The sequence below is a fragment of the Pipistrellus kuhlii genome, unplaced genomic scaffold, assembly GCF_014108245.1.
Source record: "Pipistrellus kuhlii isolate mPipKuh1 unplaced genomic scaffold, mPipKuh1.p scaffold_m20_p_4, whole genome shotgun sequence".
In the NCBI taxonomy this organism is placed as follows: domain Eukaryota; kingdom Metazoa; phylum Chordata; class Mammalia; order Chiroptera; family Vespertilionidae; genus Pipistrellus; species Pipistrellus kuhlii.
The window spans coordinates 13115631-13132951 of record NW_023425540.1 but is presented as its reverse complement, the minus strand read 5'-3'; the positions used below and the strand labels follow the sequence as shown (position 1 = coordinate 13132951).

General features: G+C 47.1%; 1 protein-coding gene across 8 annotated transcripts in view; it reads right to left on the bottom strand.

The window, feature by feature from the left end:
• Positions 1-17321, bottom strand: part of TRIO (trio Rho guanine nucleotide exchange factor) — a 284086-nt gene that overhangs the window by 152047 nt on the left and 114718 nt on the right. For all 8 annotated transcript variants that reach the window (XM_036410831.2, XM_036410832.2, XM_045571514.1 and 5 more), the window contains exons 6-8: positions 16773-16895; positions 14600-14791; positions 4874-5005 (exon numbers count right to left, since the gene is read on the bottom strand). In XM_036410831.2, coding sequence (XP_036266724.1) covers positions 4874-5005; positions 14600-14791; positions 16773-16895 — 447 coding nt within the window. The remainder of the gene's footprint in view (positions 1-4873; positions 5006-14599; positions 14792-16772; positions 16896-17321) is intronic.

Genomic DNA, 17321 nt, shown 5'->3' with positions numbered 1-17321 from the left:
AGAGCACTCTCTTTACTGTCTGTGTTCTTCCCAGGCCAATAGCACACATCACAACGTCACCCGTGTACCCAGTGCCTTCAAAGAGGAGCTCGACCAGCTTTGCAGGCAGCAAAGCAGCCATTTCCTGGAAGCCTGCTGAAAAGTGCAATAGGTCAGCATACAGTATTTGTTAAATCGAGGAAAGTGATGCAGAAATTAAACCCTGGAGTACACTGGATCGGTGCGGGCCTGAATGTGGCAATTCCTTTCTCCACCAGAAACGGGTCCTTCGGCGGGTGCATGGGCTCTGTCCGCACAGTCTCACCTCACAATCGCGATGCTTGATGTTCAGGTTCCAGCATAGCGTGGGCCTATGAGCTAGTCATTTGTATGGATTCAGTTTGCTGAGGAAGTAGTTGATGAGTTTGCTTGCTTAAAATAAAACGTTAAAAATAACCACTCTCTATGCTGTTTCTAAAACTACAGCTTAGCCCAGACGTTTCCATGGCTTCACTCTCCTGTGGTCAGCTCCATCAGACATGAGCCCACACCTGGTGAGCTGCAGCAAGGGGTGTTTACCAGGCACCGGTATGTTCCTGTTGCTAAAACACAAATGGGAACAACGTGGGACGGGTCTAATTAAAACACAAAGAAGCAGGCGTTTGTGTCCGCAGGGGAGGAGGGGGGAGTGGTGGGAAGGTTTCCCACTGCAAATTTATTATTGTCAGATACTGACAACTATAGACACGGTTGGAGGGAGAGGACAAGAGAAAAGAAAAAGGGAAAGCAAGGCTTGCTAGTAAAATTTCTACTCTTAATGACCCTGTGCCCATAAGCAGGCAAAGAAAGCTTTCCGAGGACGGATGTCCCCTGAGCAGACCCACCAGGGAAGGCCGGCTCAATGTGTGGTCTGTGAAGCATCTGCATCAGTCGCTGAATCACTAAAAGAGCCCACTGAACATGGAGATTCGTGGGGAAGGGGGGGGTGTATTATGTGAAACTGCACTTTTAACCAGAACACCCACGTTAGAAAACCACAAATTTAGGAAAGAAAAAACAAAAACAAAAACACTTAAAAAGCATGTCAGCCTTTCCTTCCCAGCTTTCTTCCCCTCCCCTCCTGGCATGGAGGACATGGTGGCAGGCGTTCTGAGGAAGTGGGTGGGCAGGGTGAGGGGCTCACAGAGGCCAGGCAGAAAGGCTGGGAAGTTGAGCAAAGGCACTGAGTAAACAAATGAGTTCATACATGGAGGGAGCCGGTTTCGTTGCTGCCTGGGAGGAATGTATAAACAGATGGGGAAAGCTGGAGAGAACGCTGAGATTGGATCAGAAATGGAAGCACCAGTAAAAACACATGCAGTTTTATAGAGACAGACACAGGTAGATGCAGCAGTAGTTGTGGATGTGTATGGGTGGATGGAAGGATGGATGGATGGATGGATGGAAGGATGGATGGAAGGATGGATGGACAGATGGATGAATATTAACATACATTTTTCCTGACTCTGACTGCTCAGAGGGCCTAGAAACACTGACTCCCACAGGTAGACAAGCCCTCTCATGCACCCAGATCTTAGTTTCTAAATACCACACAACAGTATAGTAACCAGAGCTTCTTGGTGAAGTGGTTGACCTCAGGGGCGATGCAGAGAAAGGCCAAGATGAGTCGGGGACCATCCTGGTATGCCAGAAAGTAATACTCAAATAATGATAAGGATGTATCAAAAACACACAAAGAAAGGACTCCTGGTTAGCCAAATGTGGACAATTTAGGCATCAAAACAGAGTATTGGATTAAAGCTCATTGAACATAAAAAGATGTTATAAATCCATACCGAATGAATGAGTGAATGAGAATAAAGTTCTTCCTTATGAGAAAAGGCCACCTAGTGAATACATAAGTGATAGACCCTCCCTTCCTCCAGCTGATGAACAGATGTAAACTCCACCAGCAGCCGGACATTCCTGAACATTGAACCACCAATCAGCACCTGCCAAATACCCTAAGCCCCTGATTCCTAAATCCCTTGGTCCCTAATCATAGGCCTTACATGAAACCACCAATCAGTGTGTGCTGAGTGCCCTAAGCCCCATCCCCTATCCTCCCCTTAAAAAGTGCTTGTACCTGCTCTCTCTCTCTCTCTCTCTCTCTGAAAGAAGCCAGCAGTGGTACTCTTCTCTTGAATAAAGCCTGTGTCCTGGCATCCTGGTCTCCAACCCTTCTCTAGTTCATCTTTTAAGAAGGAGTGATGGAAATATGTGCCATTGTCAGACAGCCACCACAGTGGCCACCAACACGGCAGGAGTCACCAGAGGATGTGGGCGGAGGCCCCGAGAAGTCTGATGAGGAACAGATACTGTTATATCAGTATATATATATCTCTTCACAAATTGCTTAAGAGGACAATTTTTTCTCTTTTTTAAAATATATTTTTATTTGAGAGAGAGAGAGTGTCTTTCCATCTACCTGGTTCAAATGACTGTCTCCTGGAGTGTATAGGGCAGTTGCAAACAAGTATTTGGACTAAAATCTGTGGTTTAAGATCCCAGCTTGGGAAGCTGTTTACTGGCTATTGAATTATTAGTGCCAACGTGAAAGTTAATGAGTCTGCACCACAGGTAAATACAGTTCCCATGTCAGGATGCCCTTTATCACAGAATGTGGTGGTCACAGTGAGAAAATGCTGTGCTTTGCTAGCAGTACCCAGGGCAACAGGCAGGTTGAACTGACAGCTGGGCCGGAGCATGACTGGTCAGGTCACTCTGACTGTGAGGAAGTCACATAGGCAAAGGCTGAGCCCGGCTCCTGCCAACCCGGCCCCCTTGTGTGTGAGCTCCTCAGCCCCACAGAGGCAGGAACCGATCACGGGAATCAAAACCAGCTCCTTGGAAGACCCCCTTCCACGGCGGCTAACAGGCCATTCACTTTCTATGTCACAGGTCGAAATCAGACGATACACGCGGGAAAGAACTTACTGCATCTGACACAAAATCTTCAGGAATCAGTGCAATACAAAATTACAGATCTGTTCAACTCTCATTTTTACTATAAAAAGGCTATCCCTTATTATATAGCGGTAACTATTCTTAATTCCATGGACAGCGTGAAATAGTGCTGAGAGATAAAGGGATCTTGTTAGGCACCAAGAGAGCAAGAGAAACAAGCAGGGAGATAGCACCTTCCAGGGGAAGGAGGTTAGACCACATTCCAAAGCAAACATCTGATTCACCCTTAGGCTCTTGGGGGGCCAGGGACTTGGGCCTAGGACAGGAGAGCGCGTGCCTCTGGGGGAAGCAGGAAGTGCCAGACTCAAAACAAAAGGCCAGTTTCTTCCCACGGCTTTCACAGTGGATGTGGTTCCCATCAAGGAAGACTTGGGTTTAAAGATTTATTAAACATCTACTCTGTGCCCAGCCCTCTGCCCGGACAGTGTGGCTCAGTGGTTGAGCATTGCCCCGTGCACCAGGAGGTCATGGTTTGATTCCCAGTCAAGGCACATGCCTGGGTTGCAGGCTCAATCCCCAATAGAAGGGGGGGGGGGGGGGCAGGAGGCAGAAAATTAATGATTTTCTCTCATCATTGATGTTCTATAGCTCTCTTCCTCTCCCTTCCACTCTCTGAAATCAATAAAAACATTTTTTTAAAAAACAACCCACAAGTGACATGCCTTGACCCGTCTGTAGTTGCCATCATCACTGCACCTAAGATGACATGACAGAGGCAGCTGAGAAGGTGAAGCTGGCCTGTCAGGGCTCACGTTCTGGCTCCACCTCCTACAGCTCTTGACCTCTCTGAGCCTCAGTTTCCTCATTTTTCACAGCAGGGATAATACAGTACGTGCTCCAGACTTGTGAGCAATAATATATAAAGTCCTTACAACAAAGCCGGACACAGAGGAAGGTGGCAGAAATAAACCAGGGTAATTACATGAAATATTTACCCTAAAATAACAAAGAAAACACTACCCTGAGATTTCTACAACAGCGAGCAGCTTTGCATATTTGAGAAAAATAGTGTGTGCTTTGCAAGGCAGAGCTGGAGGCTGCGTTGGGTTTGCTCTTTTCTAGAAAGTTCATTCAGGGAGACTAACTGGAGTTTGACCAGACCGAAGAGCATGCAAATACGTATTTCCTGAATACATGGAGACAAGGCCAGGATTTCAGAGACATTACCAGATGAAGGCCTAAGCCTCTAGAGCACATGTGTCAAACACAAGGCCTGCGGGCCAAATCCGTCCCGCCAGGCCTTGCAATGTGGCCCGCACCGCGCTGTCATCACTGCACTCCGCTGCGTTTCCATCACAATGACAGTTTATGACTGTTCAGTAAACCATTCCTCCCGCGATTTAGGCTGGATTTTAGATTTTGGCCCTTTCTCTGATTGAGTTCGACACCCCTACTCTAAAGGACACCCACAAATTGAGAAAAGTTTGCTCACTGCCAACCATCATCACCCTCTTTTCCTTACTAGCGTTCGCCCCCTACACAAATGTAAAAGTTACAATAAAATTGACATTTCTCTCAAAAATCAAAAGTTGTTTGTTTGTTTTTTTGTTTTGTTTTTTTTTAAAAATATATATTTTATTGATTTTGTACAGAGAGGAAGGGAGAGAGATAGAGAGTTAGAAACATCGATGAGAGAGAGTCATCGATCAGCCGCCTCTTGCACACCCCCTACTGGGGATATGCCCGCAACCAAGGTACATGCCCTTGACCGGAATCGAACCCGGGACCTTTCAGTCCCCAAGCCGACGTTCTATTCATTGAGCCAAACCGGTTTTGGCAAGTTGTTTGTTTTTTTTTTTAGGCTAGCCCAAACTTCCTTTTTTCCTAGCTTTCATGCTATGACACAGAAATAACGGTACTCTGCAAACGTAGCAGAGAAGCCGCCTACCTCGGAATACGCCAGGGTGATGTGCTCGTAGATGCCCTGGTGGTGGTGGATGGCGTCCTCCAGGTCCTGCAGCTCCGAGGGCAGGTCCACCTCTCCGCAGGCCTTACACCACGAGTCCACGTTGCTCATGTACTTGGAAAGTAAAAAAAAAAAAGATGGCATCTGTCAATGGCGATGTATAGTCAGAAGTGGCTATTTTTTAACATGGTATAAGGGTAGGAGAGGCATTCTAAGAACCTGGTTGAATCTCCATGGCTCTACTTTGAGCTCTCAAGTGGGATCCCTAGCACCCACCCCGGGGTTAGGTTCTGGCAGAGCTGGAACCGAAATGTTGGCCTCGGGTGCCTCCGGGGCCAGGTCTAGGATGCACCCGGAGCAGTGCCGCCCTGCATCACCATTCTGGGCATGCCGCTCTTTTCTCACTCCAATGCTAACTTCACGTTTCTAACGGCCCTGCTGGGCCAGCCTCCAGCCTCGGCAGCCCTCCTGCTTTCCTCTTTCAATCAATTGCTCATGTTTCATTATTTTGCATCTATCTGTCCAATTTTCCCAACAGTACTAACTAAACAACTAACTGTCTTTACTCCCTTATACCTCATACAAGAATAAACTCAAAATGGATTCAAGGTGTTAAATGTAAGATTCAAAACTGGAAAACTCCTAAAAGAAAGCACAGGCAGCCAATCCCTGACGTCTCTCTTGGCAACATTTTTTTCCTGATATATCTCTTCAGGCCAAAGAAACAAACAAACAAAAGTTAAACGAACAGGACTACACAAAACTGAAAAGGTTTTGCACAGCAAGGGAAGCCATCATCAAATCAAAAAGAAAACCTGCTGAACGGGAGAAGATACTCACCATGACACATTCGAGAGGGAGTAAATATCCAAAATATACAAAGACCTCATACAACTCAACTGCTTAAAAAAAAAATCCCAATAAATACAGAAGAGGACCTGAATAGACATTTCTCCAAAGAGGATACACAGTTGGCCAATAGACATAGGGAAAGATGCTCAACATCACTAATCATCAGAGAAATGCAAATTAAAACCACAACATATATCACCTCACACTTGTCAGAATGGCTACCATCGATAAATCAACAAACAAGTGTTGGTGAGGAAGTGCAGAAAAGGGACCCCTAGTGCACAGTTGGTGGGAATGCAAACTGGTGCCATCACCATGAAAAACAGTGTGAAGGTTCCTCAAAAAATTAAAAATGGAACTGCCTATGACCCAGCCCTTCCACTTCTGGGTATATATACACGAAACACTAATTCCAAAGAATATATGTACCCCTGTATTAATTGCCACGTTATAGGGAAGCAGCCGAAGTGGCCATCAATAGTAAAGCAGATAAAAAAGCTGTGGTACATAGAGGGTGGGCAAAAGTAGGTTTAAAATTGCTCATACAGAAAAATAATACAATAATTATAAATACTACTTCAAGAATAAACTCTGGGTTTCGTGTATCATAACTATAAGCCTATTTTTGCCCCACCCTGTATATACAAGGGAATACTGGACACACACAAAAGAATGACATCTTACCATTTGAGATAGTATGAACCAAGAGGATATGAGGGTATTATGGTATGTGAAATCAGTCAGATAAATACCGTATGTTTTCACTTATATAAGAAATCTAAAGAGCAAAATAAACAAGATAAAATCGAAACAGACTCACAGACACAGAGAACAGATGGCTATGGGGGGAAGGGAGGAGGAAGGGTATTGCAGAATAGGTGAATAAGGTAAAGAGATAAAAAATTACAAATTGGTAGTTACACAACAGTCATGGGGACGTCCAGTACAGCATAGGGAATACAGTCAATACCCACTGGCACCATGTGATAACTAGGTATAGTGCCAGTGGGTACTTGAAATCTCGGGGGGAGCACTTTGTAACATATGATTGCCTAATACAAAATAATACTGAATGTAACCTGTAATTAAAAAATAAAAATTTTAAAATGCTAATGGTGAAATACCTGAAATCATTTACCTAACATCAGAAAGAGCACAGGCCCATTTTTCTATCGTCTCAAAAGCAAATACACACGGGATTAAAAGAAGGCTGAGTGAAGGCCTCCAACTCCTAGGCTGTGCCCGGAACCTAAGGGTGGGCTGAAGGCACCAGCCTCTCCCACTTTGCACGTTAAACAAGAGTGTCAGCCAAAGGCTGCAGAGCCAGGCTGCTGACTGCCACTCCGTCTCTCCTGTTTTTTTCTCAGGCACCCCCACTTCCCCAGGATTCATCAATAGCTGAGGAACCGCTGCCAAGTGTCCTAGGGAGATCCATCAGCATGCATCATGCTGAGTGTCAAAGGCAAGCGGCAGAAGGCCCAATTAGGGATGCTAACTCAGTTAAACCAAGGAGACATGGACTCATTTCCCTAGGCTTCCCCTCGTTTACACTGCCTCGCCGCTCACCAGGGAGGCTGATGTGACTGTTAACATAGGGTAACTGATCTGCCCTCCCAAGCACTTATGACTTTTTAGAAACTTAAAGTAGATAAGTCATCCAAATAACACTGTTTATAAAAATCCTTTTACCATTACTGTCTTGGCTCAGAAAAATATTTGCGTGCAAATCTTAGGACTTGAGAGTAATGATACGGCATTAAGTGTCATGGAACTGGAGGTGGTTTCTGATGGCTTCAAACATGACTAAACCAACACACACACAGGGAGCACCTCATCACCCCGCTGTGGGGTGCCTGCCTCCATCCTCCAGGCGATGGAAGTGTTATAGCTTACTTTACACCGCTCCCCTCTGCACTGATGCAGGCATGACTCATGGGGCATATTTTTAAGCATTTCTGGGGTGGGTGTTCTATAAATGTCAACTAGGTCAGGGTGAATGACTCTAACTATTCCTGATCTCCATTTCACTCTCTCCTCTTTGATTATTGCATTTAACATCAATTATTAAGTTATCATAAACCTTTTTCAATTATAAGTTGACTGAGGTTAATCAGCATCATTAACAAATAACCAGGTCAAGTCACTAATTAATGGTTGCTGCACACGGGCCACTATAGCACGCCCCAAACAACGCAGAGTTACAGCATATTCCTAAGAAGCTAAAACGCTTCCGATGTAACAGGAACGGTTTTGGGTATATAATACTTCACAGTAAGCAGAAATGTCAGACTAGTATGTCAGTGTATCCAAATGACTACTGAAATACAGTCAACTCTAATTTTGAAGCAGCCAATAAAGAGAAACATTCAAGAGTTCATATGCCTATAGTAAAAGTAGTTTACTTATAATTTTTTTTAAATATTTTTGTTGATTTCAGAGAGGAAGGGAGAGGGAGAGAGAGAAACAACGATGAGAGAGAATCATCGATTGGCTGTCTCCTGTACGCCCCCCTACCAGGGATCAAGCCCACAACCCAGGCATGTGCTCCTGACCGGAAATGAACCTGGACCCTTCCGTCCGCAGGTGGACGCTCCGTCCACTGAGCCAAACTGGCTAGAGCTACTGATAATTTCTCAACGTACTGTGAGAGGGTACTTGATTACACATACCCGAGAAGATGTGGCCAGGTTCTAAGGCACAGGAAAGGCTGGCCGGCCATGCGGGAGCCGTGTGGAAGGATTCTGCACGCCTAACCTCGCTGGTTAAGCTATCCCAATGACAGAAACAGACCCGGCCATGGTTTGGCAGGGACTTTGGAAGAAGCATAACGTTTGTCTTTCACTGGTAAGATGGCACCCCTACGCTCCAATGGGTAAGCCCTGTGCCCTGAATGCTTTCTGAAGGGCTCGTCACCCGAAGGTCTGAACCAGGGTGCCACCCGAGAGCAATCCTGTTCAGGGAGCCAAGGAGGAAAGTGTTAGCAGGTCTTCCACAGAGAAAAAGTATGTCGGGGTCAAGTCTAGTGTCAAAATTCAACAGGTATCTACAGAATAGAACCTTTTAGACACCTGTAAAAATGATCATGTGAATTATGCCTAAGGGTAGTTTGCCTGTTGTTTAAAAACTTCTCTGACTATTCTGCTATATTCCACCACAACCATCCCCCCGCCTCTCCCCCCCACACACACACCGGAGGACCAGTCTAGAACAGAGCCCTACCCATCATGAAGGACCACAGGAGGTGGGTTCTGGGCTCCAGCGAGATCAGAGCAGCCAGTTCAGAATCTGATGCTTTAAATCACATGTGTCAAACACAAGGCCCGCGGGCCAAATCCGTCCCGCCAGGCCTTGCAATGTGGCCCGCACCGCACTGTCATCACTGCACTCCGCTGTGTTTCCATCACAATGACAGTTTATGACTGTTCAGTAAACCATTCGGCCCGCGATTTAGGCTGGATTTTAGATTTTGGCCCCTTCTCTGATTGAGTTCAACACCCCTACTTAAATGCTCAAGAGACCAAAATGTGTGAACACCCAGCATCTGGCTAGACGGAGGGTAAACAGGAGAGTGTGAGAGAATGCAATGCTGCTCCCTGAATTCAAACCAGGAGCCGGCTTCAGGACGGATTCTGATGGCAGCAGAATGGTGACTTTTCTTAAAAGTGTGGCGGGGTCCTGGTGAAAGGAGGTTGAGTCCGCTGGTTTGCAAAACTGAGGCAAGCAGGTGAGGGAAGTGTGAGTAATACATAAGCTTTAAAGGATGAGCTTGGATCATTAATTAGCAGGTTGATTTCCATACGCATTGATTCCATGAATCTCCATCTGCTGAGTGGGGTCTCCCACTGGGAGAAGCTGTGTGTGTATATTACAGAAATGTGTTCATGGAATAGTATTCAGATGTATGGTACCTAGAGGCTCACTGGCCTATTTTGGTTCAAGCTGAACCTGCCTCCTCTAGTAGAGCAAGGAGCTGCCAGAACCGGCCTCACCGAGGCAAGTGCCCCCTCTGTCCTGTGGTTTTGCCTCCATCACCCCTCAGGGCTGGGTCCTGTCAGCTAGTGAACTGCACCCTACTCTCACCCTGGGGCTGGGTCCTCACAGCTGGTGAATTGCACCAACCACCCAGGAGGGAGTGGACACTGAGCAGGTGGCTAGCCCAGTGCGGGAGACAAAGGGACAGAAACACCCCAACTAGAAAGTTTTAAAATATTCATTTAAGAGAATGTTCTCTTTGGGAAAATTAGGTGGACTTTTATATTCATATGTAAAATATATAGGGCTTCCAACTTCAGAGTTCTTATCTCTGATTTCCTCACTTTCTGTTTTCATTTCTGGAAAACAATACCCTACGCTTTATTTGATCATTTCTGCTCCCTGAGTCTTAGGCAGCACACTCCCTTCTCCCAGCACCTCTGAGGGAGAGGGGCTTCCATCCGGCCCAGGGGGACCACAGGACAGAGGGGGCACTTGCCTCCGCGAGGCCCGTGCTGGCGGCTCCTTGCGCTACTGGAGGAGGCAGGTTCAGCTTGAACCAAAATAGGCCAGTGAGCCTCTAGGTATCAGACACCTGATACTATTTCAAGAATACATTCCTGTAATATACACACACAGATTTATTTACTCCAGTTCCTTCTACTCCATGAGAATTCTGTTTTTGTTTTACTATAAGCCAAGAATTATGTGTGCTTTTACTAAAGCAAAACATTATAATGGGAACAATTAGATGTGTATTTCTGACCTTAGAAACTCAACAGGAAATACTGAAGCAGTATTTTCCTCTGGATTTCAATCCAGACTAATGATAAAATTAGCCAGACAATAACTATAATTTTTTTTCCTTTTAAAAAAAAGTATATATTTATTGATTTCAGAAAGGAAGAGAGAGGGAAAGAGAGATAGAAACATCAATAATGAGAGAGAACCATTGGTCAGCTGCTTCCTGCATGCCTCCTACTGGGGATTGAGACCCATCCTGGACATGTGCCCTGACCAGGAATCCAACCGTGACCTCCTGGTTCATAGGTCAACGCTCAAGCACTGAGCCACACCTGCCGGGCTCCTTCTATAACTTGTAAGAGCTTGTTTCTGAAACTGTGTGCTGTCATCTCAGGAACTAAAACATTTTCATGGCCCTAATGAAAGACCACAGGCAAGTCACTCCCCAAATAGAACACAAGGACAAGGTCGGCAGCCCCATGCACTTCATCGGCCTGACTTAAGGAGGAAATGATGCTTTGTGTTAAAGAGCTGTGAATTTTAAGAGCCATGCAAAAACTGGCTGTTAGTTCCTTTTTGGCTATTATCAGGTCAGTGGCCCTTAACGACACAGATAAATAAGGTGATCAGACTCATGGGTCCCTGGGAAGGTCAGCCGCCATCAGCACTAACAGGCGTTTCGGCAGTAACGGCTGTGTAACCTGTCCTGCCCAGTAAAAGTAGCCACAAGCCCATGTGCTCCTGAGCATGTACACTGTGCATCCTGTGACTAAGGAAGTGGATTCCATGTCATTCAGCTTTCAGATTACTTTGTTAATATATGTGAGTGAATGTGAAGGAACTTCAGTAGCCACAGGTGCTGACTGAGCTACATAATGGACAGTGAAGCTCGAGATCATATTATTTAATAGTAAAAATGGGAGATTTTAAGGTGTAGTAAAACCAAGTCACTTTATTTCTTTATATTACAAAAATGTACTTCTAATAACATTTGTCTTGGTTGCTTTTAATAGGAAGGGGCTGTCCAGTGGCTGTACCACATGACCAGAAAGTGAAGACTGGAGCCCTCAGCGCCATCTGCTGGCGAAAGTCTGACAGAGAGGTCATGGCCCCACACAAACCAATACCCTGACTCGGCCTGTCCCTGGAGGTAAGGACATAAGACGGAGTGGTTCAGGCACCTTCGGAAAGCAGAACCCCTACAAAACGTCATTCTCATCTAGTTTTAGCCTCCAGGTTCGTGTTCAGGAACCCACAAGCAAATACTAAAACCAGAGCAACCACAGAGACAAGAAGGAGCGGAGAGCTCAGCGCACACGTGTCCCTCCCTGGCAGCTCTGTCCTGAGGGGGAAGGCCACTTCCTGTCATTAGACCACTCACACAGGGTCACATATTTGAGCCCTACCTTCCCCTGAAAAGATTGAAATTCTTAATGAGAATTCTGATGGCGTTCAGAGAGGTGGCTATGATGGACCCCTAACCTGCGACATCCAAGTTTCTGGTCCTTCCCCTACTGCGGTTAGGAAAACAGCTTCAACGTAACTGGAAGGTAAAGCATTTAAAAAGAAGGGACAAAGCTGGCCTAGTCCTGTAACTGCTCTCCTGGGAGGAGGAAACGTATGTTAGTAAATGCGACCTTCTTCTCCGCATCAGAATCTCAAGGATCGTACCGTTACTCAGTGAAGAGGAAGATACACAATGCATTTCGCTTGAGGGTAAGGAAACACTTTCTGAGGGCATCAGTCAAGGTTCATCCTCACTGCCTCACCAGACACTCTGTCCCTATACTCGGATTTGACTTCGTCTCGGGCCACTGGATCTGCATGGAGACCCCAAGCGTTGCTATGTTCAGGCACAATATCAAAAAATTCTGTCCAATATATATTCATCTAGTTTCGTTTCCTTCAAATCCCTAACTCACAGCCACTCGTTTTATCCAAGTAAAAACACCCAGGCTCTTTCAATTGTGCTACAGGATGAAAGGTTTAATAATAAAACGTTGCAGAGGAAGATGCCCCATGGCACTCGCACTTCTAGATTATTCTCAGGCAGGTCAGAGCAGCAAGTAACCTTCTGGGGATATTTACAAGTCTGAGTCCCACCATGTTTATGAAAGAGATTTTCCTTTGCGTCATCATGCTTTGGTCTACCTGCCATTCACCTGCACGGCTTGTGCTGCTTCCAATTTACTCATAGCTCTTGACATGCCTTTCTGGGCACCCACCACCAATCTACAACCCCAGCCCCAGTTCCAGGGGGCTGCTGCACCACATGCTAGGTTCCCACTCCAGCTGACTCATGGGAGGGCAGCACACAGCTCGTCTGCCCACCCACAGTGATGCCCAGTGAATAGCACAGCTACATAGCCCGATGACGGGACCGGAATGGTTCAGAGTTCTGCAGACACTGCTATTAGATCCTGAGGGGGGTTCCTATTACTTTAGAAGAGCTACTTTTTGTGGGGAGGGGCTTTTACTTATCCTTTAATCATAAAACCAGTTAAATGCATATTAATAAGCAGAAAAAACTTCCTACTAATACCTGAAAGTTCCTTTTCACAGCTTGGCTTTTACACGAGGCGATCAAGGTTTTTTTCCGCTGTTTCCTCTCTTGCTTCACATGTTAAAGGTCTTTACGGTTGAGATCACTGCTAATGAGTGTCTTGTGCAACATTCTAGCTGCCTTGCCCAAAGCCAGGCAAGCTGGGGCCTCGGTTTTACCTCAACTGATTGCATTCCTCAACAGAGACCACTTCTAGATTAAAGAGATAGTATTTTCTTCTTAGAATCATCAGTGCGAATCCCTATAAATATAGTTTTCCCAAAAAAAGCTCTATCAGTATCTTTCCTTTAAAAATAAGGCAACCGCCAAAAACCGGTTTGGCATAGTGTATACAGCTTTGGCCTGTGGACTGAAAAGTCCCAGGTTAGATTCTGGTCAAGGGCATGTACCTTGGTTGCTGGCACATCCCCGGTAGGGGTGTGCAGGAGGCAACTGGTTGATGTTTCTAACTCTCTATCCTTCTCCCTTCCTCTCTGTAAAAAATCAATAAAATATATTAAAAAAAATAATAATGAGGCAACCATTTGCCTCTTCCCATGTGCCTTCCCGGTAGCCATAGGTTCCTGTGCTCTTGTTGACACCTGCGAAGGAAGTTCACCTTCCACGCTGACGTCCTGATCAGGAACGCCCCACTTTCCTTCTGCTGCCTCCACCGTGTGCTTGTTCAAGCCAGTTTGTTGCGAAGAGGATGGTGGAGGTGTGGGGCGTGCTACAGACACACCTTACGGGTTACCTCTTACATCAGGTATTCCACGAGCACAGCAGCCAATGTGTCAGAATCCACGTAAATCATTTAAAAATCTGACCGACACTGAAAGCTGCCTGACCCCAAGCCACGTCACCCAGTCCTTGCTGGCAGGGCCTGCCTACAGCGGGGGGCTAAGAAGCTGGGTCCCCCTTCCACCCTCCCCACACCCAGTCCTGGACTACGGAAAGCACTGGGGCGCAGGGATCTCCTGAGAGAAATGCTTCCCTGATAAAAGTGATGGGCAACGACACTCACTGCCAGCCCTGCCTTCGCCGGACACCCAGTGGAGGGCTGGGGCTGGGAGCATGCGTGGGAGGTCTAGCAGCCCAGCCCTGGCATTGGCGTCTGGCTAGAATTGCCTATGCTTTGTCACTTCCTGTTTGGGGAGGAAAGCAAAGCCCTGATGTTTAAGTCTGACAGCCAGGCATTCTGCTACCTGCTGCCACAGCACCCTAATTAGAATCTTGCAGGAGGGGGAAGTGGAGGAGGAGAGGGAGGCGAGGGAGGAGAGGGAGGAGAGGGGCAAAGAACAGCGGCTACCACTTGCTAGTACCCACCGTACACCAGGCACTCTGCAGGGCACCTAATGTGAATGATCTCATTTACACGATAAAACTCCTCTCAGGTCTAGTTTTATTTCCACGTTACAGTGAGGAACTAAGAAACGGGAGACTAAACCACCTGCCTCAGGCTGCACAGCAAGGGGGGAGCCAGCTGACGGTCTGCAGAGCTCCGGGGACTGGGAGCCCCACAGAGCCCCCAAGGATCTGGCCACAGCGGGGAGGCACCGGGGAGGCAGCACGAGGTCCCGCCTCGGGCGTGCACTGACCTTCTCGGCCTTCTGGTGGAAGATGGAGGACATGTCCAGCAGGGTGCTGCGCTCGTCCAGCGCCGCGGCAAACGCCTTCCACTCCTGCTCCAGCTGGTTGGCGATCTGCTTGATCTGCTGGGAGGCGTAGTGGCCGGACTCCACCAAGCGATTGGCCACCGACATGATCCGGTTTATGTTGACATACACGTTCTGGGGAAGGGGCAGAGAGAGAGGGTTCCTCAGGGGAAGGCAAACAGGAGGCTTCCTTTAAAACACACTGAGAGCGTTTCCTGAAACGAGGCCTGTTCACATAGAAGTGGTGCTAACGGCAGAGTCACCTGGTGTAGAATGGTATACCTATTCGCTGTCTGGATGTCCGTGGGCTCTGAGAGTGTTGGCTTCCATTTCTGCAAATTTACAAGTCAACGGGCTGAAAGGCACCTTGTCAGGCCAGAGCAATCAAAAGCACAAGTGTTTGCACACAAATACTCCATTACTCACTTCCTGGCTCCTGGGCCTGACAAGGGTCCAGATGGCCAGCCGCCTGACACACAGTTACCCAGAACGGCAGGACCCCAACCGTTCCGCTTCTAACTAGGACCCAGAAGCCGCTAACTATGTCCGCAGCCACCCAAGGCCATTTGTGTGAAAACAAGCTCTCTTTTCTCCATAAACCCAGGTCATCTTTCTGGTGCCAACTGAAAATATTCTGTAAATGGATGCACTTTCTCCAAGGAATATGAATTGGGGCACAGGACAATACTCTGTTCAAGTTCTCAATCGAGCCTTTCTACTCTGCTGAGGTTCCTATCTCAGGTCCACCAGGGTCCTGCAAAAATAAGGGAGTGAGGATTAAAAAGAATGCACTTTTTGCAAAACAAGTTTTTGCTATGATATTTCCTCTTCCATCTCCGATCTTCTTTGAGGCCCCGTTACAGCCAAGGCCTGGGTGGGGATACACACCTTCAACTAAGCCCAGGCCGCAGGATTCACGTATTTATGACACTTGGTGGTGCATCAAACACTGTGCTCTCTACAGTCCCCAAAACCACAGACACAACTTTGCCTCCTCCCAGTCTTGCCCTACATCTCACTACCTTCCCTGTCCAAACTCCTCTGCATTTTCCTTCCCTTTCCAAACTGGTCCTGTGGGCCAGTCTCCCACGGCCTGGCACCCAGACTTCTGCCAAGAGTCTTGGGGTTGTTATGTCATCTGAAGCCCCTCTAAGAACTTGTCCCTTCTTCCCCTCTATGGTCTTTCACTCATTTCTGACCCAAACCTAACTAGGAGGAGTCGCCTATGCCTGGGATCAGCGAGCCACAGAAAGCATGCAGCCTCTGAGGTACTTTCCTGGGCTGTGTGTGTAAGCTAAAATCAGCTAACAGAGGGGGGTTGACAGTGGCAGGGAGAGGGGACACTTTGTGAGCTTGTGACAGCCAGTCAAGGCCACAGTCAGCAGGGAACTGGCCTCCCTGACTCGTGAAGGCATTAATGCTTATAACTAGTGTCCTTTAAGCCAAAAGCAGTGCCTTCCCTTCACATACGCATGCTCTTGCTCTAGTGCCAGGTGATGACATTTGCTCATTTTTGCTTTCTCTGTCGCCTTAAAGGGGAACGGTTCAAGCAGATGCCCTCTGCTAGAATCCTGACGAGAGCTGTCCATGTGGACGGCTCTGCTGTGGGACTCTCTGTGGGTACTCATTGCCCCTCGAGCCCATTACAGTTTCCTGCATCACTTTTATGTCCTGAAACACTGTGCTCACAGAGTGCTGGTTTGCACAGGGTACCTTCTCCATATCCTCATATTTCTGGCACAGATAAGGGAACACGGTGGCAGCCAGCAGCCTGCAGCTCCCAAGGGGCGGAGCACAGGAATGGGCATCAAAACCATCCATGGTGAATTGGCCATGTAGCTGGTATAAGTTTCACTGGTTGGTTGGTTGGTTAGCTTGTTTTCATTTTTGTTTGTTGAAAACTGAAAACAAGCTACTTAGACACTGGTAGCACTGAGAACTCCCCACATGTGGAGGTCAGCTGCTACCATCACATCAGAAACTCTGAAGGCCCACATGGCCTCCTGGCTGCGTGCTGGGATGTGATGTGTGTGTGTGTGTGTGTGTGTGTGTGTGTGTGTGTCCCATTCCTTAAAATCCCTTCCCTTACAGGATACAACTATCCCGACAGTCTTACCATACAGTTCATAGCAAAGTGGTTGTGCTGCGTCTGAAGCTCCATTGCATGAGGGTGGCTGGTCCCAATCTCAGTGTAGCTGTTCAGAAACAGGCCCTTGTTGTGTGTGATCCAGTCAAACATCTACCGGAACGAAAAAGACAACCTGAATCACTCCAGGAAAAGGAAACAATTGACAGGAACCCAGGAACAGGGCCAAATGCCGAAAAGGCCACGTTCTCCCTCGATAGCCTCTCAGCATTTGGGTCCAGGATTCTTGACTTCTCAGAAGTGAGCACAGTTCTGAACCTGCAGGACCTGTAAGAAACTCTTATCTAACAGATGGTTCCTTTGACAGATGAGAAAGGAAGAGCAAAGACATTCAAGTCCGACAGGCTAATGACAAACTCTTATCTTTTGATCCTCAATCCAGCCCTCAAGCTATACTGAACTACTTAGTGGCCCAAACTACCCTCCAACTACAAGACTGTTAGGAATTAGGGATTTATGATCTCTGGGTAGATTCTGGTGATAGCAATGTCAAATACTATAAGATAACGTTCTTAAATG